General features: G+C 39.3%; 2 protein-coding genes across 2 annotated transcripts in view; both read right to left on the reverse strand.

The window, feature by feature from the left end:
- Positions 1-4,604: 4,604 nt before the first annotated feature.
- pam16 (presequence translocase associated motor 16) lies at positions 4,605-7,694 on the reverse strand. Its single transcript, XM_063018441.1, has 5 exons — positions 7,557-7,694; positions 5,832-5,916; positions 5,588-5,724; positions 5,276-5,341; positions 4,605-4,778 (listed from the first exon to the last, which is right to left on the reverse strand). Exons 1-5 carry the CDS (start codon positions 7,557-7,559, stop codon positions 4,689-4,691), a joined length of 381 nt encoding a protein of 126 aa, XP_062874511.1. The 5' UTR covers positions 7,560-7,694; the 3' UTR covers positions 4,605-4,688.
- Positions 7,695-8,913: 1,219 nt separating this feature from the next.
- Positions 8,914-26,229, reverse strand: part of coro7 (coronin 7) — a 126,816-nt gene continuing 109,500 nt past the window's right edge. Inside the window, exons 10-28 of the mRNA XM_063018439.1 lie at positions 18,068-18,122; positions 17,669-17,726; positions 17,388-17,533; positions 16,902-16,997; positions 16,687-16,767; positions 16,212-16,353; positions 15,958-16,133; positions 15,496-15,604; positions 15,316-15,402; positions 15,096-15,238; positions 14,137-14,241; positions 13,968-14,053; positions 13,740-13,881; positions 13,560-13,649; positions 13,235-13,351; positions 11,948-12,083; positions 11,767-11,858; positions 11,594-11,680; positions 8,914-10,913 (exon numbers count right to left, since the gene is read on the reverse strand). Coding sequence (XP_062874509.1) covers positions 10,905-10,913; positions 11,594-11,680; positions 11,767-11,858; positions 11,948-12,083; positions 13,235-13,351; positions 13,560-13,649; positions 13,740-13,881; positions 13,968-14,053; positions 14,137-14,241; positions 15,096-15,238; positions 15,316-15,402; positions 15,496-15,604; positions 15,958-16,133; positions 16,212-16,353; positions 16,687-16,767; positions 16,902-16,997; positions 17,388-17,533; positions 17,669-17,726; positions 18,068-18,122 — 1,957 coding nt within the window. The 3' untranslated portion in view covers positions 8,914-10,904. The remainder of the gene's footprint in view (positions 10,914-11,593; positions 11,681-11,766; positions 11,859-11,947; positions 12,084-13,234; positions 13,352-13,559; positions 13,650-13,739; positions 13,882-13,967; positions 14,054-14,136; positions 14,242-15,095; positions 15,239-15,315; positions 15,403-15,495; positions 15,605-15,957; positions 16,134-16,211; positions 16,354-16,686; positions 16,768-16,901; positions 16,998-17,387; positions 17,534-17,668; positions 17,727-18,067; positions 18,123-26,229) is intronic.

The following is a 26,229-nucleotide window of genomic DNA, read 5'->3' on the forward strand; positions in this document are numbered from 1 at the left end:
CTTTATTGGCATGACAAATAAGGACATTCGTATTGCCAAAGCAAGTTACAGAGAAATATTAACAATAAAAATAAGAAAGAACAAAAATATACAGAACAGTTACATGTGCAAAAAATATAGAATAGAATAAAATATTAATAAAAACAGTGCAAAATAATAACAATAAAAAGTATAATATTTACATTAATGAGGTAGAAAAACAATCAGTTTGTGCGTGTGCGTGTGTGTGTGTGTGTGTGTATGAGACATGGTCACCCACTGTCCCTCACCTGGTGACAGGTGTGTGTATAGAGTGCTGCTAGTGTGCAGCTCTCTCTGTGCTCCCCCAGTAGGTGGGGCAGTTTGTCGGGGTCTGGGAGGGAGGTAAAGTTGGGGATGATGATGTTGAATTTAGGGAAGAATTGGGAGCGGACGTGGTGGTACTTGGTACACCGGGTGAGGAAGTGCAGCTCCGTCTCTACTGTACTGAGAGTGCAGTGCTGACACAACCTCTCCTCCCGGGGCAGCCAGGACCGGGTGTGTCGCCCCGTCTCCACGGCCAGGTCGTGTGCGCTCAGTCTGTACCTCGTCAGGGTGTTTCTTAATTTAGGGTCGGATACTGTGCTCAGATAATCTGCTGCACTGTAGTGTCTGTTTAGGGCCAAATAACACTGCATTTTACTTTGGGTTTTGGTTTCAGTATCCCAATAATTCATATATTTAGTTCTGAGTTTTTGTGTAATTTGGTTTATTCTAATTATGTTTGCAGATTTCTCCTGTTCCTGAGTCTTTATTGTGTTAGTGTGTGTTATTAGTGTGTCTGTGTGTGTTAGTAGTGTGTCGGTGTGTGTTAGTGGTGTATGGGTGCAGTGACTCAGGACCAGTTGGATGAGGGGACTGGTATGTTTGCTCAGCTCTTGGTGTTTCAGGGCTTTATAATGATAAGATTGGGGGTCGCTCTCATTTAGATAGTTCCAGAAGTTGATTGCTCTTCTCTGTATGTTGATAATTAGAGGAAATCGGCCTAATTCTGCCCTGCACGCATTGTTCGTGGTGTGTCTGTGCACCTTTAGGATGCTTTTACAGAACTCTGTGTGCAGGGTCTCTAATGGATGTTTGTCCCAATTACGGAATTGATGGTGTGTAAGCGAACCCCAAACTTCACTGCCATATAGAGCAATCGGTTCAATTATTGATTCAAAAATTTTAAGCTATATTTGAACTGGAATTTCCACGAATGTTTGAGATGTTGTCACTCTCTCTTTCTCTCTCTCTCTCACACACACAGTCTCTCTTTCTCTCTCTCTCTCTCTCTCTCTCTCTCTCTCTCTGTCTCTCTGTCTCTCTGTCTCTCTCACACACACACTCTCTCTCTCTCTCACACACACACTCTCACAAACACACACACACTCTCTCACTCTCACCCACACACACACACACTCTCTCTCTCTCACACACACACACACACACAGAGAGAGAGAGAGAGAGAGAGAAATAAAAAAAAAACTCTTAGTACTGCCCCATAAATGCTACATGCTAGCACAGCATAGCAACTAGACAGATGGCTAACTGATGCTGCACAGGTGTGGAAAATGCCTGTGCATTACACATAAAAACGTACCTGTTAATGCTACATGCTAGTACAGCATAGCAATACGACGAAATGTTAACTGACTGAAGGTGTGGGAACTGCCTGGATATCTCTCACACACAACACACACTCACACACACACACAAATAAAAAAAAAACTCTCAGTACTGCCCCATAAATGCTACATGCTTGTACATCATAGCAACTAGACAGATGGCTAACTGATGCTGCACAGGTGTGGAAAATGCCTGTGCATTACACATAAAAACGTACCTGTTAATGCTACATGCTAGTACAGCATAGCAATACGACGAAATGTTAACTGACTGAAGGTGTGGGAACTGCCTGGATATCTCTCACACACAACACACACTCACACACACACACAAATAAAAAAAAAACTCTCAGTACTGCCCCATAAATGCTACATGCTTGTACATCATAGCAACTAGACAGATGGCTAACTGACGCTGCACAGGTGTGGAAACTGCCTGTGCATTACACATAAAAACGTAACTGTAAATGCTACATGCTAGTACAGCATAGCAATACGACGAAATGTTAACTGGCGCTGCAAAGGTGTGGGAACTGCCCGAATACCACACACTCACACACACAAATAACACAGAAAAATAAAAAACTCTTAGTACTGCCTCATAAACGCTACATGTTAGCACAGCATAGCAACTAGACAGATGGCTAACTGTTGCATCCCAGGTGTGGACACTGTGCATCACACACACACTCTTGTTAAATGCAATGGTGTCACAATGACTTATTACACTGTGCCAAAAGAGCTGCCCAGATATAATTTAACACTTTAATACAGGCAGTTGAATTCTATTTTGTTTGCACAGTCTTCAATCCAGCTCAAAAACAGTGTGTATATCTAAGTACCCTTATTCAACAAATGCTACCTGCTCGTCCTAACGTCCAAAATTCTCCTCAGGAAGAGTATTCCGTTTTTATTTAAACATTCCTTAAAACCATTGGCTGCCTGGAAGGCTTCCAAGATATCATATTAGTCTTAGTGAGACATGAACAGTTGGTAAATTAGAACACATTCCCACTGATATCTTGGATTTTTTTCCCCTCCCTACTTTCCCTCCCTACTATACTTCAGACTCCTGTAATTCCATGATGGTTATGTTATGTTTGAGAACACTATACACTTGATGCTGTTTGTCTTATTGTTCGGACGAAACATTTTCTGATGTTGACACTGATTTATCACCTTGTCGCTGCTTTCACTGCTCTGCATTTTGCTTTCTTTCACAGAGGAGTGAGGATGGGGGGAATAGAAGAAATGATGGTATGAAGGGTGGCCCCTTCACTGCAAGAGCTCTATATTAATAGTTGCATTAAGTACCAGTATAAAAAGCAGTAAACACAGTTAACGTAGTCACTTACAGATGGGTTTCTTACTTTAGAAGTCCTACAGATCCTACACCGTCCTGCAAGTTCAGGTTTTCCTTACTACACCTGATTTAGGTTTGAGCTAATTATCCACCCTTCAGGAGCTTGATCAGGTGTGTTAGCACAGAATTTCAGTCTTATAAGGGGCCACTTGGTTTCTTCTCTTCACCCTCATTTGCTCTCTGTGTCTTTTCAGATGCTGGTTCATGTGTGAGAAAGCTAATAATGACATAGACCCTTCAGGGTCTACATCAACCAAGTATCAAATAAGCTGTTTGACTCATTAACCCTTTGAGCACTCTGGAGAAGCAGATAAATCAGATTTTTGGTAAATGAGAAACATTAGTAATAATGGAAATGCCTGGTACAGTGTTGTCATTAATATTTTACTGAAATGTTCAATGCATTTAAGCACTTCTGTCAGTGTTCTGACAGCTGAAAATATACGGTACAAAAAAGCACCACTTTCTTGTTGGAAAATCGGTCACTTTGAAATAACACTTGAATTTATGTCCCTGTTAAATGTTTAATTAAAAAGAAATTTAAAGCCACAGTGGTGCTTAAAGGGTTAATGTAAGACTATGGCCAAAATTGGCCTGTATAAGTTTCCTTTTGTTTTTGCACATTGAAATTGTAATATCAGTATTTTCATTTTTTTTCCAAGTGCCTTTTTATCTTACGTGAAATGTATAAGTACAAATACAGTATATGAAAAAAATATAAATATATATTTTTCCTGGCATCATGTTCTGAATCTGAACATGCAGAAGGTCTCCAATTGGTACAACATAGGTGTGTGCTCCCGTTTTAGAGGAATTTTATTACGATGTTGATATCGATGTCAATGAAAAATGTTTAATAAAGTTGCATTTGATATATTGAGCTTCTTAAGAGTTTTTTTTCCCATTTTCATGCCAACTTTGGGTGAACAAAATGGAATTTTTACCACAATCTATAACAGCATGGAACCAGTGAGGTGAAATCTTTTTTTGTCTATTACACATTAAATGTTTTTGAAAGGCTGTTGTGTAAATTCATGGTTCTTAAAGTCATCCTTAGTCATTTTATTACACAAGATATTATTTTGATACAGAAGTTATTAGTTACAAATAATTCTCAATCACTGATTCAAATGTAGGGGGAACTGATTCACTAATTTAAATTTAAAAGAAGTGATAGTTTAGCTGGAAAGGTACTGGATCAGTGAATGGAAGGCTGTTGAATCAAGCCTCACCACTGCCAAGTTGCCAACGTTTGGCCCCTTGAGCAAGGCCCTCATGCCTCAATCGCTTGAACTGTATACAATCAGTTATAAATCGTTCGGGATAAAAACATCAGCTAAATGCCTTTGACCTGCTGCTAAAATTAGGGTTAAAAATTAGGATTGATACAACACACAAAAATGTGCCCTGCATAATATAAACTGGCCAAAGCTTCAACAAAATTGTGATGCATACCTACAGGTCAGCAGATTTGATTTAACACAAAGGTGTCTGGGTGCAAAAAGTTGAACCACCCCTAATGAAGAACCCACTACAATAATAAAGTTCAGCACATTTATTAACCATCTTGATTAATCTGTATGACTCACAGAGATGAAATGACTAACAGATAATAATTAAAAGGAAAAAGCTTTATTGAACATAACTAGGACTATTTACAGTGGACGGGTAGGGAGAGGGGAGAGATGATAATTCCAAACTCATGTTTGTTGCTGCTCTTTCTGCTCATGTGGTTTATTCTCATTCAGAATTGTGAGCTCTTCATCCAGACGCTCTTTGGCTCTTACCACCTGCAAAACAGCAAACACTTTTTCAGATTCATAGATTTCCAGATTTATTAACCAGCACATAGGAGTCAACATCACTGGATCTACATACATTGAAATAATCTATAAATCTGGCCTTCAGTAAGCAGATTTAATAGAGGTCTTGAGACTACCTGTGGTGTGGTATTGCCTTACACTGCTGCGGCACCCAAGCACTTAAAAGCCTGTTACTTCTAAATGATCTTGGCGTGGAGTTGCACAGATAAACATATTGTTGTAATTACATTTATTGTTTTATAATGTGGGTCCGGTTTACCCAGAGTCCTTAAACGCACACCTGGACAGGACACCATTCATTCATTACAGGGCCTTGGCCAACTAACTCCCTCAGATATAGCTACTCATGTCTGTATGTATCTACAGTAGATGCCTGGCCGTTCTTATGCTTTTTTTAAATTATTATATTAACTACAGAAAGCATTAATGGTTCATTTATGAATGACTGTGCTGGCTTGACTTACCTTAGACTGCAGGTAGAAGGAGCCACCTTGAGATTTTTCATTCACTTTAAATAAATTCTCGTAATTCTGTGAAGAGGAGGAATATCAGTTTTACTTGGTGAGATTAGGTTGTGCCTGATTTTATACATTAAGACTCATTATGTGAAACTTTGTACAGATTATAATCTTTAGGGCTGGAGATTTAAACCATTTATAATTTATTTTTATTTAATCAATTTTAAATGTAATCTGTTTTCACAATTTAGCCTGATTGAAGATGTGCAAAAGCTTTAGATTAGTGAACCTGCTTTAGAATACTGCTGGTGAGCATACCTTCTGAATTTCCTCTGGGTTCAGTGTTGATATGTTGAGAATCTGCTGTGCTTCCTGCAGGCTCATTCCAGTAAAGCTAGACGTCGCAGCCGACTGCTGGCCTGCTCTCCCTCTGGCACTGGCTGCAGCCTGGCTGGCTACAGATACAGTTACAGTTAATACTGGCTACAGTTTAACCTATTAGTGCTGAATTAATTTGTTTCTAAGTGTTAGGATTTGTAAATGGCTCAATGAAATAACAAACCTGCAAACTCCTGACGTAAAGCACGAGCGAATGCTCGGCCCACCACTTGCACTCCCATCACCACAATCTGTGCTAGATACTTTGCCTGAAAAAAAGGAATTACAAGCGTATTGACTACAAGTACATTATATGATTCTATTTTTGTGGACCTTTGGGAGGTTTTGGAATGTTGTTGGTGAACCAGGCCAATAACGAAAACAATTAAGCAAGAAAACAACAGAACTGAATAGATATCTGAATTTGTTATGGTTATTTGATGGGGCTTGTTGCCAAAAATTATATAGTTCAGAAAGCTTCAACTAGATATGTTTAAATATGGAGTATTGTGTAAGAGGGTTGGCAGAGGTGCTTGGTCTGGGTTACTTTATTAATATAGTCCTTTCCTATGACCGAATTACATTAAATAATATTAAAACCACATTTCTATACAAATGTATAGCATATATAGCATATAATGATTAGAAGAATTAGACAACAGTGCCAGTGAACTATTTGCAAACAGTTCACATGCAAAACTGCTACAGTTTCTATCCTCAGTTCTCAAATTATTTAAAAAATGTATGTATACAAAAAAGTTATGTAATACAGTGGAAACATGGCTCTGTCTCAGCCTGTTGAGTGTGGTGTAGGCATGAAATTGTAAATGTGTTTAGATTTACAAAATAAAGGTTTGAGAGAATTACCATATCATATTCTATCTATCTATCTATCTATCTATCTATCTATCTATCTATCTATCTATCTATCTATCTATCTATCTATCTATCTATCTATCTATCTATCTATCTATCTATCTATCTATCTATCTATCTATCTATGCTAGACTGTAGGCTGTGCATGGAAATCAAACAGGTCTTTCATCAGTGTACATCAGAAGGCTGAAATGTTGAATAAAGAGCAGTCATGTCCCTGTTCAATCAGATGACAAATTATGTTTTAAAAGTAGTCCCATCTTCATGTGTACAGGTCAACAGAGTGTGTAGTCGCAACTACCTGCTGTATATATGACTGTATAAATGAAAGTACTCTCTGAGCAAAGTGTTCAGACCATATTCCCAACATAGCTGCACCTTTATCTTATATGATGTTGGGTTGAAGTCACTCCCCAACAAACACACTACCTCAATGCATTTACATTTGCAACATTTGGCTGAGACTTTTATCCAAAGCAACTTACAATTATGACTGAATACATATTAAAGACCTTGCTCAGGAGTCCAACAGTGGTGGTGAGGCTTGAACTGGCAACCTTGTGATTACTAGTCCAGTATCTTAACCACAGAGCTACCACTGCCCAGCAATGAGGTTTTAAAGAAAGGTTGATACCAACATGTTGTACCTGCAGTATGGGGCATAATAACTGATTTGTACCCTGTGGGTTGGTACCAACATAACCAAGAAATTACATTCTAATAACATTTTCTTCAGTTTTAGTCCAAAGATACCAGCAATAGGTAACACAAGGCTTCTATTAAAACCCCAGCAAACACAAACTGTGTCACTGTGGTTATAAGCGCTAATTTAAAGATTTGCTGTATGTTGTATTGATGTAGTTAGTAAGTAAGATGTAAACACAGAGCTCAGATTATTAAACAGTGATTAGAAGTGAAAGTAAGAGGTTGTTGTATAAGAGTGAGAATGCTGTCTGACACTCTCTGTTCTCATCCTTCACTCATTCAGCTCATAATTCTTTATATAAAATAAATACACGTGTAAAAGACTCACCATTACTGAGCTGTGATTATCAGCAGTAATAATAATGAGGAGCAGAAGCTTCTCTCTCTCAGGATGAACCGAACTGATCTCTCACATGGACTTCCATCAAGGTGATGCAGCTGGAGGCCACAGCGCAGTACGGAGCAGAAGAAAAGTCACGTGTCTCTGCTTATGACGCACTATGTTGCCATCTAGTGGCTGGAGGAATCACACGCTAGTTTTAGAGAACAGCGCTCTGAGCAGTAGCGCCACCTACTGTCAGTCACTGTAACTGCAACGCATGCTGTAAATGGTTTAGCGAATAAAAATGCTTTTATATTCATTATTATTAATAAATAATTAATAGACATCCTATATTATACTTTATAATATAAAAATAGCCTAAAGTAAATAATATGATTATCTATTATTATTATAAAAAATAATAAACAAAACCTTAATAATATGACTGATACATTTAAAATAATACACATTTAAATTATACAATAATAAATGCAAAACAAAATGTTTAAAAATGCTAAACAGCAATAAATCTTAAAAAAATAATTTATCTCTTAAAACCATTTTAATAATAATTAGAACTATTATATTATTTTAAATTTTAAAATAATTGTACTCTCTGTATATAATAAAATAAATTTAAAAACTGAAATAGTAAATCAATTATTATTATTATTATTATTATTAAACACAACAATAATAGCAATACTGTAAAGCAGTGGTCCACAACCACCGGGCTACGGACCGGTACCAGTCCGGGGGTCATTAATTTCTGGGTCGCACAGAAAGAATAAATAATTAGAGATCGCTACAACAAGCAATTAAATTTCCAAAACTCTTCGGGTGTTATTGTCTTATCACCACTAGGTAGGAGAAGCGTCTCGTTGCGGCGAAAAAAACCCATAGGATTTACACTGACTTGCCATTCTATAGTTACACTATTTTAAATCCTCCCTCCCCAAGCCAGTCCGTGAAATTATATCTTATATGAAACCGGTCTGTGGTGCAAAAAAGGTTGGGGACTGCTGCTGTAAAGTATTAACAATAAAATTATAGCTATGTTATTACTATGTTATTCATGTTTGTTAGTTAATAAAAAAAGTTCATTATAACCTTATACCACTGATGAGGAACGCTATAAGTGCTGTTATAACAAACATTGCTAAATGCACTTCTAACCAAGATTTTACCTCCAACGAACCAGAATTAGCTTTAACAGCACTAACACTATGTCTACCTAATGTACCAACAATAGAAAGATAATTCTTGATTGCACAAATGTTGTTCCCAGCACTAGTACAAATAAAACCAATGCAAAATAAAGGTAGAACTAGGCAAAAATCTCAAAAAAAGTTTTCACTGGACAAACTTGGAAAATGTTTTATTACAAAGCAACAATCTCATAAGACAGATTGACTGTAAAGAGAAAACAAGAGCAACCCTGTTGCCTCCAAGGTATAAAAAGTAAAAATCAAGTTAAGGGACATCCCAGAGAATATTGACACTGATTATATTAAAACATTAAGTTTGTGCAGTCTTTTTCTTTGCAAATGTTTAGACAGTCCTGGCCAGATAACATGTGCAGTGGTAGGTCAGAACTTAAGGTACCCGTTGACCAAAGGGTTAATGGAGCAAAGCCCCACCACCTCCAAATTGGCACTGTTGAGCTCCTGAGCAAGACTCTTAACCCTCAATTACTTGAATTGTATTCAGTCAAGATTGTAAGTTGTTTTGAATAAAGGTGTCTGCTAATGCTGTACATGCCTGGTTAACATGCAATACATTTTGTGTCACATGTAAACATGAGCAGATTGTTGTTGCATTATGTGAGAGACCTGAACACTTGTAATGATTGCTCATAATACTGTTGGGAAAGTCGACTGAGGAACAAAAGTATCGAGAACGTTTTTCATTCAAGAAATCTGATTACTGTCTGTAAGGTGCAGACGGTCTGTAGGTTCCAGTTTTTCAATCCAGTTATTCATCCCGCCTCCAGTCAGACAATCGTGTCTGTATGTAGACGCCCAACTGGCTTATAGTGGGTTTAAGCAATTTAGCTCTGCGTCACCCGAGCGCCTGGTTCCAGTTATACAGTCTAAAATAATACAAAGTTCCTAATTCTATCTATACAAGAACCACATGATGCACCGATGCATATAAACCACAAAACCTGAAAGATACATTAACAGGTACTAAGTTAGTCTAACCTTTGACTAGCAAACCATCAGAAGTGTATGATTTGTCCTAAACAGGTGCATGAATGATTGCTAACACCAGGAAAACATGCAGTCCTGGAAACAGTGAAAAGGGAACAGTCACATTTAGCTTCATTCTGTTATTGAAAATCATTATCAGGGTTATAGTGGGTCGTATGAAGACACCCGACCGTCTCACAGCATCGCTAAGAAATTCAAGCTGTAATCTAGTGGTTAAGGTACTGGACTAGTAATCCGAAGGTCACTGGTTCTAGCTCCACCACTGCCAGGTTGCTACTGTTGGGCCCTTGATCAAGCCCCTTAACCCTCAATTGTAAACTGTATACTGTAATGTAAGTCACTTTGGATAAAGGCGTCTGCTAAATGCCAAAATGTAAATGTAATATAAATGCTAAGGATTCAAACTCTGGATCGCAGAGTAAAGGGCTGGCATAATGTGTTCTGATTCTCCAGATGTAGCAGAGCGATCTATGATTACATTTACCCGACACTCCACACAACACAGGAATATCTCCAAAAGTTCAGTCAGATCTATGTTTTGAACTTTCTGTTTTGGACTATTCAGGCTGCCATCCAGCACTTCATAGCTGCTGAAGAATTTCAACCCTCTCATTGGCTTACATTTGCATTTTTAATTAAATGGTTGTGAATGAATACAAACTTAATTGTGGAGCGTGGAAGCTTTTGTAGTCGGTTGGTTGTGCTAATAAATGCAAAAGGTAAGTCCCTTTTGAAAAGGTTTGGATAACTGTTATAGACAGTGCTTGAAAGTCAGCACTATATAAGGGTGACACTGCTATCAGCTCACTGTAAGAATGTAGTATTGTTTGACTAAGTGACTGTTCCTCTTAAGAGCATTCTTAACCTTTTGCAGATTTGTTAATATCATAAATGGAAACAAAGTGTAGATTTTGTAGTACTGATAACATGATCATACATTTCACCATACTAAGCATTCAAACAAGTGAATATCTAACCAAGAATAAGCATTGATCCATAAAAAACATAAACATATATTTAAATCAGAAACAGTAGATGTGAGTGAGTGTATTGGAGTGTGCAATACAGATTGGCACTCAGGAATGGCATGTCGAATCACTTAGATCGTTGGCACCTTGGCTGGTCTGAGTAAAGGCTTTCACTAGTCATCCTGAAAATCAAAGAAAAACACTGTGTTAACATACAGCAAGATTTTTATCAATTTAAGTATTATATCTTTAAAACCTGATACGAACAAAATGTTCTTATATGGGAGTAAGCTCTGGCCTGCCTGGTGTAGCCAGCTAGCCCTAATTGTTTAACGGCTTAAACTTACGCGAGTAGGTGGGGAGCTGGATGGCACAGCAGTCTAATATGCTAGCCCAATAGTGCAGAAAGTTAGAACTCTTGATTTCAAGTCTCAGTTGTGCTGCCAGTCTAGCCAGGCATTTAACACACCAGACTTAAATTGGTAGTGTTTAAAAACAAACATAAGGTTGGATATGGTCGCTCATCATTGTTGCTGCAACAGCAAGTTCTGCTGTTGGGTAGAGGCCTTAAAGAAAATAGTGACCACATACATAAGGCATAGTGTTATGCGGCCAGCGACCTTACACATGCCAAAGGGGAAAGATGCTAGTCTGTGACCCTCCTAGGCAAATGTGGGGGTGGTGCAAGCAGCAAAGGAATTGGAATTGAGGGGAAAAAGACATAACCCCTGATGTAAATTGTGTTATTTTCCTAAAACCGTGAAACGCAAATGACAGAGTAGTACTTTGAATTAAAATACAACAGGTTCTAAGTTAGCATAACTACCACCCATCCCTGTCCTTTTGTTGAGAGTCTTCTTACCCATTCGTCTTCATCCACACCCTCGAATAACTCCTGTGGCAATGGATCTTCTCTGTTCCCCAGCTTAGCCACCATGGCAGTCAAAAGCTAAGAAAGACACAAACCCACAACAACGTGTCACAAGGACTCCAACAGAGCCTACTGCTAGCAATCAGGTGCCCAACTCTTAATACCTCCTCTTTCTTCTGTTCATCAGTCTTCTCCTCGAGATACACAGAAGAAGGAAGGTACTTTCTCACCGGAGCTTCCTTAGGAGCCTCACTCACTGTCAAGGTAACAAGACAAACTCATCAGCCCAGATATAGTCCAGTTTAAAACAGATTTATTTAAATTGATAAGGATGTGCAGCAGTACCAGGGATCATGTCTTTAAGGTGCAGGCTGATCTTGCGATGCTGTCCATCAGAACCAGAGAGCCAGGAAGCAGCATTCAGAGCTGACTCCCACCACACTGCTGTCTCAGGGAACACATCATCCTGGAAGAACTCTTTCTGCACCACGTAAGGAGAGCTGACTAATTAACAGATTTTATTGACACCTCCAGGTAACTAATCTATGTTGCTGTATAGCACTGTTGCCTCACAACAAGAGGTCCTGGGTTTGATTCCCAGGTGGAGTGATCTGAATCCTTTCTGTGTGGATTTTGCATGTTGTCACCGTGTCCTTGTGGGTTTCCTCCGGGTGGTCCGGTTTCCTCCCACAGTGTAAAGACATGCAGTCAGGTTAACTGGAGCTACAAAAATTGCCCTGGGTGCATGTGTGTGTGTGCCCTGTAATGGACTGGTAACCTGACTGCCCAGTGAATCGTATCCACAAAATATCCATATATTATATCTATATGTAATATAGATATATTATACCTATACATCTATCTATATATACATACATACATACATTCTAGATGCATGTGTGTATACACACACACACATACACACATATATATATATATATAATTTTTTTTTCAGGTTAACTGGAGCTACTCAAATTGCCCTAGGTGCGTGTGTATGTGTGTATTTACCCTATGATGGACTTCAATTGTATCCACCACACACACAAACATATATATATATATATATGTATATACATCATCACAATGATTATATGGTTTTATATCTGCACTTATTAGAAGTGAACTTGAACCATGTGCAATACCTTTTTAAAAACAGTGCAACATTTGTTAAACTTTGGGCAATACCTTTCACTGCAATATTTGTTAAACTTCTTTAAAGACTGTTATTTTTTGTATTTTATATCTTTTATATATCTTTACATTTCTATTTTTTAAATATATGTATAAACACTTTTATATCTCTATATTCTTGAAAGCTGCTGTAACGTTGCAAACAATCTGAGCAGCCTATACTGGAATGATACGCATCACACTGTGCTGGCACTAGGTGGCAGTGTTGTACCAAGATAAAGAAAAACATTACAGTACCAAAACATAAGGCCAGGTTAATTGGAGCTACTAAAATTGACCTAGGTAATCATGTCTTCATACAAACCATTTACCTTAGCCCTAGACATCTGGACAGTTTGTAATGTATTTTTTTTCACATTCTAAACAGCCTGTACTGGAATTACACTACACTGACACTAGGTGACAGTGTTGTACCAAAAACTCACTACTGAGGTAACTCACCTTCACACGGGGCACTTTAAAGGCCACCGGTTCAATAGTGGTCTTGCTGAGTCGAATGGCTCTGGCCACCTCTACCTCACGCACATCACACATGGTCTTCGGCAAAAAGCACAAACCCTGATTTCATACAGGAGAACAGCGTTAGGAGCATCTACCAAAGTTAAACACTAGGTATACATGACAGTTTGGGCACTTTATGTTAGATTGGGTTGCATGTTACATATAAAATGGCCATGTACCTTAAACAAAGTGCAATAAAACAATGTAAAAGCAGATGGCGGTCACAGATGCAATGAGAAATTATTTGGTGGACATTTCTTAGTACCTTGTGTGGCTCAGAAGAGTTAAAACTGCTGCACTCCATGAAGTAGGGCGCTTCTGGTGTAATCTCATAGATATACACACGTGTGTCTCCCTTACAGGAAAAGGAATAATATAAGTATTAGTATAAAAGCAGTACATACAATCTGCTTATCTGTGTATTATGAAGAAATGGATCAGAAACCTTTCCTGTGAGAATGACAAGACTGGTGTCCGGGTCATAAAATGGAATAAGGGTCGAGGGTGACACATCAGCAGGTGTATTAGCCACCGGTCCAGAGGCCAAAGATCCAGAGGAGAACAGGTACAGCTGTCTCTCACTGCGACTGCAGGGAAATAAAATAAAATGACATCAACTGATATGTAAACATACCAGTTCAAACTGTTCATTATAGATTGAGCTATAGCTTACCTGTCAAATCCTGACACCATCAGGTACTGGTCATTACACACCCAGACTACCCGGCCCCCTCTGTGACCCTCCGGCCCTGGACCTTCCTACAGGATAAGATGAAAGGGTGAAAATGCTTCACTAGGGTAAACAATGCTTTAATTAGCAAAATGACATGTGAAGTACTCACCTGAATAGGTTCAGAAGATTTACGTGGGTCATACAGACGCACTTTCCCATCTTTACACACAGTAGCCAACAACTTGCCATTTTGACTCCAAGCCATTCCAAATATCTGGGGACAGATGATAGGTACATGGCCACGAAATAAACCCTTAATTTAGCTTTTTTTATTAGACCATGTAATCATCAACACAATTTACTTAAGATATAATGTGCTGATTTTGGAGCAGAGGATAAACTGCATAAGGTGACAGGATTAGGGTGAGGGCTTTGAGGATTTTTTCATTTTGGATACAGTTAAACAAGCCCCATTTATATGGAATCAGAAAAGTAACCAGCTGTAGCCAATCATAACAACTTGTTGATGTTTTTTACTCATCTTTTTTTACTTATCTAATCATTGGCTATTTCAAATTACAATTCTATGCCTCTTGTATCATCCCTGCACTACCTGAGGAGAGCTGAGACTATCACACAGCTGGCAGCCACATCTTTTCACCTGCCAGGGGCCGAGTCTCACAGAGAGCCATACTGCACATGGAGAGCTACACTTTGAACACCACACCACTAGTGCAGGTGCCTCAACCAGACAGCTGAGGTTGCAATAGTACGGCATCGATAAAACACAATGTTAGCATTGTGGGATAGCTTTGGACTAGCAATCAGAAGAATGTGGTCTCAAATCCCAGCTTTGCCATATAGCCACTGTTGGGCCCTTGTGCAAGGCCAAGGGCGCCGTACAGTAGCTAACCCTGTGATCTGACCCCAGCTTCCAAAAAAAAGTAAAAATAATTTAATTCTACTGTATATATGACAAATAAAAGCACTTTTTCTAAAATACCCTGCCTCAGACACAATACAACCAGCAGTAATGGGCTACCTGATTGCCCCAATAAAATACAATTTCAATAGACAAAATAATGCAAGAGAGTCTTGTTCTGCCAATCATTCCAAACAATATATCACCTGATCCTGATGTCCACTCAGTTTCTTGACTTCTTTCCCAGTTTCCAGGTTCCACAGACGCACCGTCATGTCGTACGATGAGGACGCCAGCAGACCCGATGCATGTGGGTGGAACTTAATAGAGTAGATTTTTTCAGTGTGTCCTGAGATTGGAAAGAAGTCAAGATCATTCCGAAAACAAGGACAATTAAATATTTTAAAGTAAGGGGTCAGGTCTTACCCTGCAGAACACACTCTGGTTCAGTCAGCGTCTCCACTAGTCCTCCTTTTGGAACCTTCCAGACACGAATCTTGGCATCATCACCAGCTATTAAGAGAGGGTGTGAATTAGCACTTCACTTCTCTGTTACAGGGAAAAGAAACCTTAATGTCTAACTGTATGCGTCTAAAGCCTGCTTACCAACAACCAGCTTGTGAGGGTCAAAAGGGTCCCAGCAGAAGTCTGCCACATTAACCGAGTTCTGAATGGTGGGCAGTGCTGTATCTGGAAGCTTCCCAGGCTGAGAGAGCTACAATATTCAGGAATGTAAGAGTATTAATTTGTTTATTAGGATTTTAACGTCATGTTTTACACACATTGGATACATTTATGACAGGACAGCTAATTACTCATTACACATGATTCATCAGTTCAAGGTTTTAATGTCAAACACAGTCATGGACAATTTTGTATCTCCAATTCACCTCACTTGCACTTGCATGTCTGAGGAAACCCACCCAGGGGAGAACATGCACAATCCACACAGAAAGGACCTGGACTGCTCCACCTTGAAATCAAAGCCAGAACCTTCTTGCTGTAAGGCAAGGGTGCTACCCACTGATATGCCACCGTAATGCCCCTGATATGATTGAATTGTTGTACCTCAAACACAGCAATCTGCCCTCCTGCGATAGCCAGAGGCACTGCCACTCTCTGCCCATTGGCACAGAAGCCATCACACTCGCCAGGCGTGGTCAGACTCATGCCCCGCAGGTTGGTGAAATGAGTGTCCCGATGAAGAACAGTCCCCTGAATATGACGGAACTTTGAACTCGGGCCTGCAAGAGAGGAAACAAACAAGTGTTGGCGCAGCAACAATATAAAGGCTTGAAAAACAAGAAGGAGGTTAAAATTACCCAGCATGCTCTGAATGGCCCTGGAACTCTGGCTGGGGCTAGGGAGGAAACCAGAGGACAGGCCACTGGTGGAGGAAGGGGAGCGGGATGGAGCCACACTGCTGCTGGGAGTGCTCAGGACACTGCTGGAGGTTGAAGGGTCCTGAGGGGAAAAAGAAAGGCAGCGTGACGAATTAAAAATAATCGGTTCTAGTCAATTTCTCTTCTCCTCAAAATTCTACAGTGGTTAGTTTTTTTAAATTGTTTTTAGCCTCACAAACTGGATTTTTCTGAATCTTTTAATAATGTTATAGGCTGTAGACAGTAAAAAACAGTAAAATTATTAAAACAAAAAGTTCTAAATCACCGTTTTTTTGTTTTTTATGCTTTTAGTTAATAATATTATCATTTAATATTTTATATGACTGTATTTACTCTATGTCATTTTTGCACTGTGCTTTTGGCTATTGATAAAAACTGCTTTTGTGTTTCAGACCTCTTTACTTTTGCCGCGAAGCAGCTCCTTTGCTGAGACCTGAGTAGGTCTTTTGTCCGGGTTAAGGCTGACTTTTTCCACCTGTAGTAAATCAAGGAAAATGTAGGTCAAATAATAACAATGTCTGGTGACTGATTAAACACAAATTGCTTAAAACATTTTTCTTTTATTTAAGGATGCATTTCTGTACATTCAGTAGTGGAGACGGTCCTTACTTGTTTGTTCCCTCCATTCCACCATTCATCTGCTGTCATAGCTGCTGTATGTCCCACAGTATCTGGATACAGGTCAGCATGGAAGTCCTGCCCAGCCTGTCAATACACACACACAGATAAATGTGTAAATGTATAATGTGTACAGTAGAGGTCAAATGAAACACATGACATGGCAATTTTAATTATTTCCGCAAATGTAAATTATTGGAACACATCACTTCATTTCATTTTCATGGTTTACCACCTTATTATCCAGTATCGGGGTCACTGTGTGTCCGGCACAATGCACTAACACACCCCAGACTGAACGACAAGCCATCATGGGGCCTCGGCCAGCCCCCTACCTCATACTACCTCAGACATAGTCTATATATAGACATAGCACCTGTACACAGACGCCTGTCTGATTGTTTACTATACGGCGGCCAACTGAATTTGTCTGTGTATTCCTGTGTATTTTAGAGTTGTTGAGTTTACAAATCTTACCTTGCGGGGGACCTGGTTGCTGATGGGGATGATAAAGTTGTCGGTCAGCTGCATCACCCGCAGCACTTCACAGCAACTTACGTCCAGCGCCAACTTGGGAACCATGGCGATGCCACGTGTTGAAGCATCACTCAGGCAGTGACTCACTGTAATAGAGAAAGACCATGAGAGAGACTGAAGGTCTATACAGGGGTATAGTATAATCAAATGCTTTCGGGTGGATTTGTTCTTTTTGTAAATAGTAAATATACAGAAAGTGTTTACAATGACTCCAGTTTTACCTTGTGAAAGGAAAGGCTCACTTGTGGTCACCTCATAGCAGTCGATAACACTGTCTCCCTGATTAACACAACAAAATTAGAGTAATGTTAATCGAAATAAAAAGTAACAATAAAAAAAATCTAATATACTGTATGGCCAAAAGTATGTGGACACCCTTTCTAACTATTGAGTTAAGACATTTTAGCCACAATAAAGTGAGGTCCATTAAGATTTTTAGAACTAGTTTGGTGTGGAGGAACTCCTGTGGTTTGCACAAAGCCCTGACATTACATTACTAATGACCTTAGGGATAAATTGTGACATGAATTTCTAGTCAGGCTCCAGGGTCCAACCTATTAAGGTGCATGGTTTTGGACCAGAACGTCCAACAAGCTCATGGTCATGAATTCACAACTTACCTTTCCTGACACTATGAGGAGACTGGTGTCAGGATCATACAGCGGCATCAAAGTCCTGTAGAATGGAAAATAGATTTTTTTTGTTAGCAACAATGATTTAAACATTATTAACTCATGTGCAGAAAACTAGCAAACTTTGTATCACTGATGGCTGAATTAAAAGAGCTGTCCAAAATAATACATACATCACATAAACAGGGCTTAATATTTAAATAAATAAGTTACAAAACAACATATAACATATACCTCACCCTCACATGCACCATTGTTACCAAATAGCCATTGTCATGCACATTTTAAGGGTGGTCATAATGTTTTCATTCATTTTTGTATATGGCGCACACTATGGTGCAAACACCTTTTCCACAATGATCTTCCCATATTTACCACATTTATGACAACTTTCAGAGGCATACAAAAATTCTAGGTTAACATGCAAGCTGTACTGATGTTCCTTGAGGGTCACAGCTGGATGCAGTCAAAGGTCACCACATGGACAACAGGTGGTAGTTTTGGAGCCAGATGTCAGTTTGGCTAAACAGTACTTCAGACTTGGTCAAAACCACCGGAGATTAGATGTCATATTTTATCAAATGCAATATAAACAGTAATTTTTACATAGTTAAATCCAAAATCCTTCACAAGCTACACTAAATCATCAAAAGTGTGTCCTATTTCAAAACCATGGGCATAAATATGGAGATGCCCTCGTTCTGCATTTAAGCACCAAATCTTTTGGAGTCTATAGGAATTTTTGCCTATTTAGTTAACAGAGCATTTGTGAAGTCAGATATTGCTGTAAGATAAGTAGGTTCCGGTTCCAAGTCAGTTTGCTCAGCTATTCAGCCTATGGTATTACAACCTCCCCTAATGGACTACACTAGACTAAAAAGTGATGCAGTAATAAAATCTAGAGTTGCCGTCTCATCAGAGAAATTATCACTTTTCTGTTTGGTCCCACGCTACCAGTACATGCCCCTGGGGATCTGAAATCAGCCTGAGGTGGCTGCGCTTCATTAGCTGGGCTTCATTTCCCATGTAAAATACATTTCCTAGGGAACCCTTGAAATACCCTTCTTCCCATACACCTGTTTAATGCATTAAGCAGAATTTGTAATGTCCTCACAGATTTACAGATTCATCCAGAGACATAATGAGTATAGAGCCAAAAGTATGTGGACACCTAACCATGAGCCTAAGAGACATCCCATTTCAAAACCATAGGCATTAATAGAATAAAATGTAATGCCTTTATTTGTCATATATACAAATTCTTTCTTCGCTTGTTTGGAAGCTGGGGTCAGAGCTTAGGGTCAGCCATTGTACGGCGCCACTGGAGCAGACAGGCTTAGGGGCATTGCTCAAGGGCCCAAAAGTGGCTGCATGGCAGAACTGGGATTCGAACTCTCAACCTTTCAGTTGATAGCCCAAAGCCCAATCATTAAATGCCCTATTTTATCAGGTAGGTAATAGAAAAATCAGTTTTAGATACAAGCTGACATTGTGGCAAAGCTGGTAAAGTGAGTACCACACAAAAAACGTGGTTTCTAAGATCTTGGGTTCAATCCTTGTAACTTCTAAACATACGCTGAAGGTCAACTGACCGCTTTAAATTGTCCATAGATGCTCAACTTGTATTAGGGGGCTTTACGTGGGCAAAGAAAACATTTTACACACTATTATATCACCAGCACCCTAAACTATTGACAAGACAAGCTGAGACCGTCAAATCTGCACTGATATGTCACAATAAACTCAAACATGACATAATATAACATCGACCATAATACATTTTGTCTGAAACCACTGCATGAACCTTATCACTCTCATGCTGATTATTTAATTCCTGATTAAATTATTATACACTTATCTACCAGGTGTGTTATGTCGTGTGTGATGATGATGTGGGAGATATGGAGGCAGAATAAGGAGGAGCAGACAGACAGGTGGCTAGGCAGATAAAATCACTATGGGTAATGAGCTCAAGTGAAAGGACGTGTTCCAATACTATCTGAAAGTGATCAAATTGGAGCACAGCCAAACCAACCCTGACAGGCTTCTTTCTTTCCACCAATACACAAAGACATGCAGTATTAGTAAGGCTTACTTTAGTTCTCTACTATGTATGCACATATGTGTGTGTGCATTAATTGACTGTGTATGCATGACCAATCACAGCTAGTTTTACAGCTGGTTAATAATAATGGGCTTGAGTCGTAAGTATAGGCTTCAAGCAGACCACAGCCCAAACCTTATCATCTCAAAGACACCTTTCACAAAAACAGCACAAAACGCCTATACACTGCAACTACAGTTACCCATAAGCCCCTGGCCCTCGGCCACTCATCCAGGTGGCTACTACATGCTCACAGTATGTCACGTTTGTAATAGAATCTTGAAGTTTCTAAGAAATTAATGTGACCAATTTGGGACTAAGAGATAAAGGCTCCTAATTTAGTGCATTTAGTAATTTAGCTTTATCTTAGCATTTTAGCTAGGCTCATGCTCAAGCTTGGTCATTTTAAATTCCTGTACAGGAAAGCACTTTGGACAGAAAACCAACAGTACAGTAGCCAATCTACCAAATCCATATGGACACAGGGAACACAAGCATTTCTTTATCATTGTCTGACTCAGATGCTAACAAGCTAACATGAATCATTCGCTACATTGTTTCATCTATTTAATGCACACAATCTACAGTATATTAACTCTACTTATGAATGGCTGAGAGTCGCAGACTAGTACACGTCACCTTCGGCACGCATGCAACCACCGACTACTTCTTTTTACTCACCAGCGGTGGACTCTTTGAAAGAGTTCAATCGCATCTGGAGCACATCGAGCTCTAAGCAGGGGAGTAGTGTATTAGACTGCTGACTTAATGTGGTAAAACTGACTTAGAACACAAGCTTTCTTAAGCCATGAGAATTATTAGCCATGGTTGGTGTCAAACAGTCTGTTATCAAAAAGTCAAAAAATACAAAAACTGGAAGGTCATTAATAACTTGTGGCTTTGGTATCTTAACCCTTTAACGGTCTGCTCAAGCATTTGGTTAAGTTTAGTTTGAGTCCAAATACATGTAATAACTTTAGCCATTAGATGGCGAAATAGCCTAAGTTAGCATAGTTAGCATAGTGCAAGAGCAGAACAATAAGGTGCACTTGGTGTTGGCCGTTTCATTTCCACATGCTAGTTGAAAGCAGAACTGACTTAAACTTGTAAGTACTGTTTAGTGAACAGGGTGGGTACAGAGAGTATAATATTTGCTATGTGTTTGGATTAACCCCAGAATATCTAGCCAGCCTATGATATCACCCACAGCATGACAAGACAAAATTTACTACGTACTAATAGTAAATGTTTGCACTAATATGGATCCAGGCTTTCTGCCTGGTTTAACCAAAAAGCATTCCAAGTAAAACATGTTCATTAAAGGCTGATTTCAGTGTCGGGAAAAGTGCTTAACAAGGACATGTTCTGTACAACACATTAATTTCTTGGTCAGGGTCAGATACAGGGCATATTATTTATTTCTATTTATTTTGATAGGATTTTAACATCATGTTTACCACACAGGTTACATTCATGACAGGACAGGTAGTTACTGGTTACACAAGATTCATCAGTTCAAGTCTTTAATGTCAAACAGAGTCATGGACAATTTTGTTTCTCCAATTAATCTCCCTTGCATGTCTTTGGATTGTAGGAGGAAACCCACACAGACACAAAAAGAGCATGCAAAATACACACAGAAAGGACCTGGACCGCTCCACCTGGAAATCGAACCCAGGACTTACAGAACAATGTAGCTTACACACTGATGCCTTATACTTGGACTGTTGTCTAGTTAATCTAGAGTAGGAGGTGTTTACTGTGGAAGTCGCTCTGGATAAGAGCGTCTGCTAAATGTCATAAATGTAAACATAAAATCCAACAAATGCTTTATAAATATAAATGGACAGAAAGTTTAACCAACAGACTCCAAAATCCTGTGGAAAGACTTTCCCAGAAGAGTGGAGTAGTCACAAAAGGTGGACAACTCCATATGAATGCCCATGATTTTTGGATGATCAGATGTCCGCATACTTTTGGCATACAGTGTAGTATCGGAATTCACATATTTAACCTTGATTACCAAAAAAATGTCAGAAATTTGGGTCTAACGCAACGAGTAGGCCAATTTTAAAGAAGTGTTAATCCACAATCTGCTACCCTAGCAAGCAGTTGCAGGAAATTTAATTTAAAAGGACTTAGGTGAGTGGCGGAATGAATCATTTTCAGGTATGAGGCTGAGGAATAAAGAAGGCTGGTGAAAGAAAAGACCAGCTGTGCCCCAGGATTCTAGGGTGGGCCGCGATAGAAGACGTGCCAAGAGTGAGGCTTTGCTCGGTCCACTGTGTCTTGGACTCGTACTCAGTATTTGACTTGGCTAATGCATCTACCAACATAATTTAATGTGTGGATACTGATAATGTTCACTCACATTTCTGAGCTTTTTCTTTATCCACATAAGCCTTCGCAGCATTCTTTTCATCATTCTTTCATATAACAACAAGCAAACGAGTTCTCTTTTCATCTCATGAAGAATCTGGTCAGGCGGTCAGGTGGCACAGCGTTCTAACACGCTAGCACATCACTTCTGAGATCTCGAGTTCTCAGCTCTGCTATCGACCAGCTGAGCACCTACACAGACATGATTGTGGCCTGCACAGAGACGGGCAATAACGGAGATCAGTGTGTGATTCTCAGTATGTGATACCTATGAAGCAGTAGGCTACTACACACAGTTTTATACACGAGGCACTTGGAAGTATGAAGTTCCTCAGTAAACCCCAAACATAAATCAAACGCTTGAATGTTAAAAGTGTTAAACTAGCTTTCAGCAGGGCCTGGGAACCAGACGCTCAAGCCGAGAACAAGTAAAGAGAAAAAAGAAAAGGATAGCAGGATAGGGGTGATGAGGGCACAGGAGGTCAAGTCTGGGAAGAGACCCCACCACACATATTGGCCACGTTAGATACGCTTCACACAGACAGCCATATTTACAAATGCACATAGCACTACTACATATAGTATCTATAATAGCTATCATAATTAACTAATTAATTTAGTTGGTATGATTAAGCTCTTCCTTACATTATTAGTATAGTTATTATATGATGATATACCTTTACACTGTTACATGATGTAAAATATACACATTTTTAGTGCAGACAGATGCCATACTGACACAAAACAACTTCTGTTCATGATTTTAACGTTAGATATTTCCATCACTCATGATTTAAATCAAATAATTGCTTTAAAAAAGTTTTTCTGTTCAGATTAGAATGGCAGGGATTTCTCTAAATGACTACACAGAGCTGGTGCATGCACACTAAGGGTGGATGAAGGCAAATATCAAATCAGCAGTCTGAAATCTTTCTTCGGTCAAATCAATGGTCAGCTATTGGTACAAATGTAAACAAGCTTTAACTGGCAGAACTGATCGAACAATGACCTTTGTTGGCAACTGAGTAACTGGTTCATTATTATAAACCTGAATCTACTTTTAAAATCTATTTTAATTGCATATGTTAATACATTTCCCCAGTATTTTAGTACATGAACAGATGTTTCTTTGTTGATCTGAAGGTTTCAGGAAAATTAGTTTGTTCTTTTGTAATGTAATGTCCATTCAAGTTTCTTCTGTCACATCTTTATAAAAACGTATCACAAAAACCTGTCCCAAACAAACTGCCATGACACACAGCTGTTGTTTTTACAACTAAAAACCAAAAATAAAAAGCGTAGATTACTCCCATATAACAGTGTTCTATTGTTTCCTTTCATGCTGCAGAACTGGGCTGGGTGACCCTCAATCTGATGGCTGGTACAAACGTTTGAGCACCACAGTATCATCTTTCAACTATCTGTCTCCATGTTACAAACATCTTTTCATCCACCTATACCCCTACCCCCCCCCCCCCTTTCCAAAAAAAAAAAAAAAAACCACACACAATTCATCAGATGGTCACATTCCTGGGTTATACGAGATGTGATTGCGCGTGCAGTATGAAAAGGTGTAATCAGTGACACACACAGACACATACGCGTACCTACATCTACATTCTCAGCCACCAGGTCTGTACATGTCAGCTCTCAGTATGGGAGACACACACACACACACACACACACACACACACACACACACTTGTAGAGTGAAATGTTGACAGGTTACATAAGCTGTGTATAGAGGGGCTTAAAGATGGTAGCATCTTCTTTCACAAACCCAATACTGAACTGTACGAGTAGAAAAAAAACGTGTGTGTGTGTGTGTGTGTTTTCAGCAAACCAACACGTAGCTCCTGAGCCAGGTTTATTAAAGTTCAAAGTGTATCATTTCATTTAGATTTCAAATAAATGTGTAATTTTTAATTCAAAAGTATGTGGACACCTGTCCTAATCATTAAGTTACTAACAGGTGTATAAAAAGCGCAGCAGGATATTCCTCTAGCACACCAGTGCCGAGATTCTGAACACCCCGGTTCAAATCTTGGCTCTCCTACCGGTCGGCTGAGCGACATCTAGCGGGCACAATCGGCAGTGCCTGCAGCAGACAAATTTGGCCATTGAGTCTGCTGGGTGGAAAAAAAGGCCGGACTAAGTGCGCCTGTGCAGAAGTGGATGAGCCTCATGTGCAAATCCACTGAAGGGTGGGCAAAAAAGAAGGGGTTGAGGGACTGCGCGCACATCGGAAGGGGCGTGGAGCAGGCAAATATACCCTACTCAAACGCAATCGGGATCCCCAGCAGCGGAAGACTAATTGTAAATTCGATTGTAATTGTAAATCTTGTTAGAAATGACAATTGGTTTCGTGATGCTAGTCAACAGGCATTTTCAGCTCAGCTGGCAACTTACCAAAGCACTAGTATCGAAATCTTCATTCCACAGATGCCACACCACATTTTAGAGCTTTTCCTTAATACAGCAGTACTGAGACACACCTGACTCTCCGTCCTGAAAGCTTTTTCTGTTCATGTAATTACTGCAATTATCGGTTGTTTCTGCATTTCATGCATATTTACAGTTCATGAAAATCTAATGCTGCACACTAACGTAGCGGATCTACAACCGGACGTGACTGTAACAGATATACATGTTTGTACTTTCTTGGCCATCAGTGATGAAGACAAAGACAAATACAAATTTCAATACTAAATACTAAAATACTAAAATCAGAAAATAAAAGGCTTTAATATTACAGGTCTACAGGTCACTTGGCACATGTCCATTGAGTATGCACAGTCTATTGAGTAAAATACAACATCAACAACATCAAGAAATGGTGTTGACTTTTTTGGGTTCATTTTATCTGACATGGATTGATGCAAAGTGAAAAGTGTGCTGTGCTGAAATTATTGCTGTCTGTTTTCGTTTTTCTTTCTGTCCCAGTAGTGAAACTGTTTATACTAAAGTTCAGGCAATTAGAAGCACTCATTTCTGTGCAATTTCTTCTGACCCGAAACACCTGATGTAGCCAGACGTACAGCTGGAAGTGGTTGCTAGGTCCCTGTTTATGCTGCTGAATGTAGTTACTTTGAACTCAGCTGGGGCTGATCTTATTTTTTCCAAAACAGAGGTCAGAAGATTTCCATACATTTAATTAATTAGCCAATATCAGATTTTGTTACATTTAATAATGTGGTTTTAGAACTGGTTTAAGATTGAGCCTGTTATTTAGCAGCTTTTGTAATGCAAGTGCACCATAAACATTCAGCACAAATTGGTTGAGGCTTCATCACAGCAGAAGGTCTAAATGCAGGTAGGAAATGAGGTTACTAATAACACTGCTGCTGTGCAATGAGGGTTCGGTTATTCATCACCTGTAACAGCAGCTCAGATATATTTCACAATTTTGTTGGTAACATTGCAGCCGAGCATTTATTACTTGTTTAGACTGACAGTCCCCCACTTCTTCTCATGCTTCTGGATTAAAAATGACAGTTTGAATACATGAATACATGTGATGAATGTATAGCTAAAGTTCACTTGTCAGAGACGTGCATTCATGGCCTTTTGCATTTTTGGTGCTGTTTTATTAGTATCACGGACTACATCATGGACTGTGAAATGAGCCGTTTCCTGTGTAATATGCAATTTGCTGTGAAATTTAAAG

Source organism: Trichomycterus rosablanca, chromosome 22, assembly GCF_030014385.1.
Source record: "Trichomycterus rosablanca isolate fTriRos1 chromosome 22, fTriRos1.hap1, whole genome shotgun sequence".
Taxonomy (NCBI): domain Eukaryota; kingdom Metazoa; phylum Chordata; class Actinopteri; order Siluriformes; family Trichomycteridae; genus Trichomycterus; species Trichomycterus rosablanca.

What these genes read in the sequence shown, in the direction of transcription:
- pam16 (XM_063018441.1), bottom strand. An exon ending in TTTACGTCAGGAGTTTGCAG is followed by an intron (nt 5,725 to 5,831) that starts GTTTGTTATTTC and finishes CTGTATCTGTAG; the next exon opens with CCAGCCAGGCTGCAGCCAGT. An exon ending in ACCCAGAGGAAATTCAGAAG is followed by an intron (nt 5,342 to 5,587) that starts GTATGCTCACCA and finishes TCCTCTTCACAG; the next exon opens with AATTACGAGAATTTATTTAA.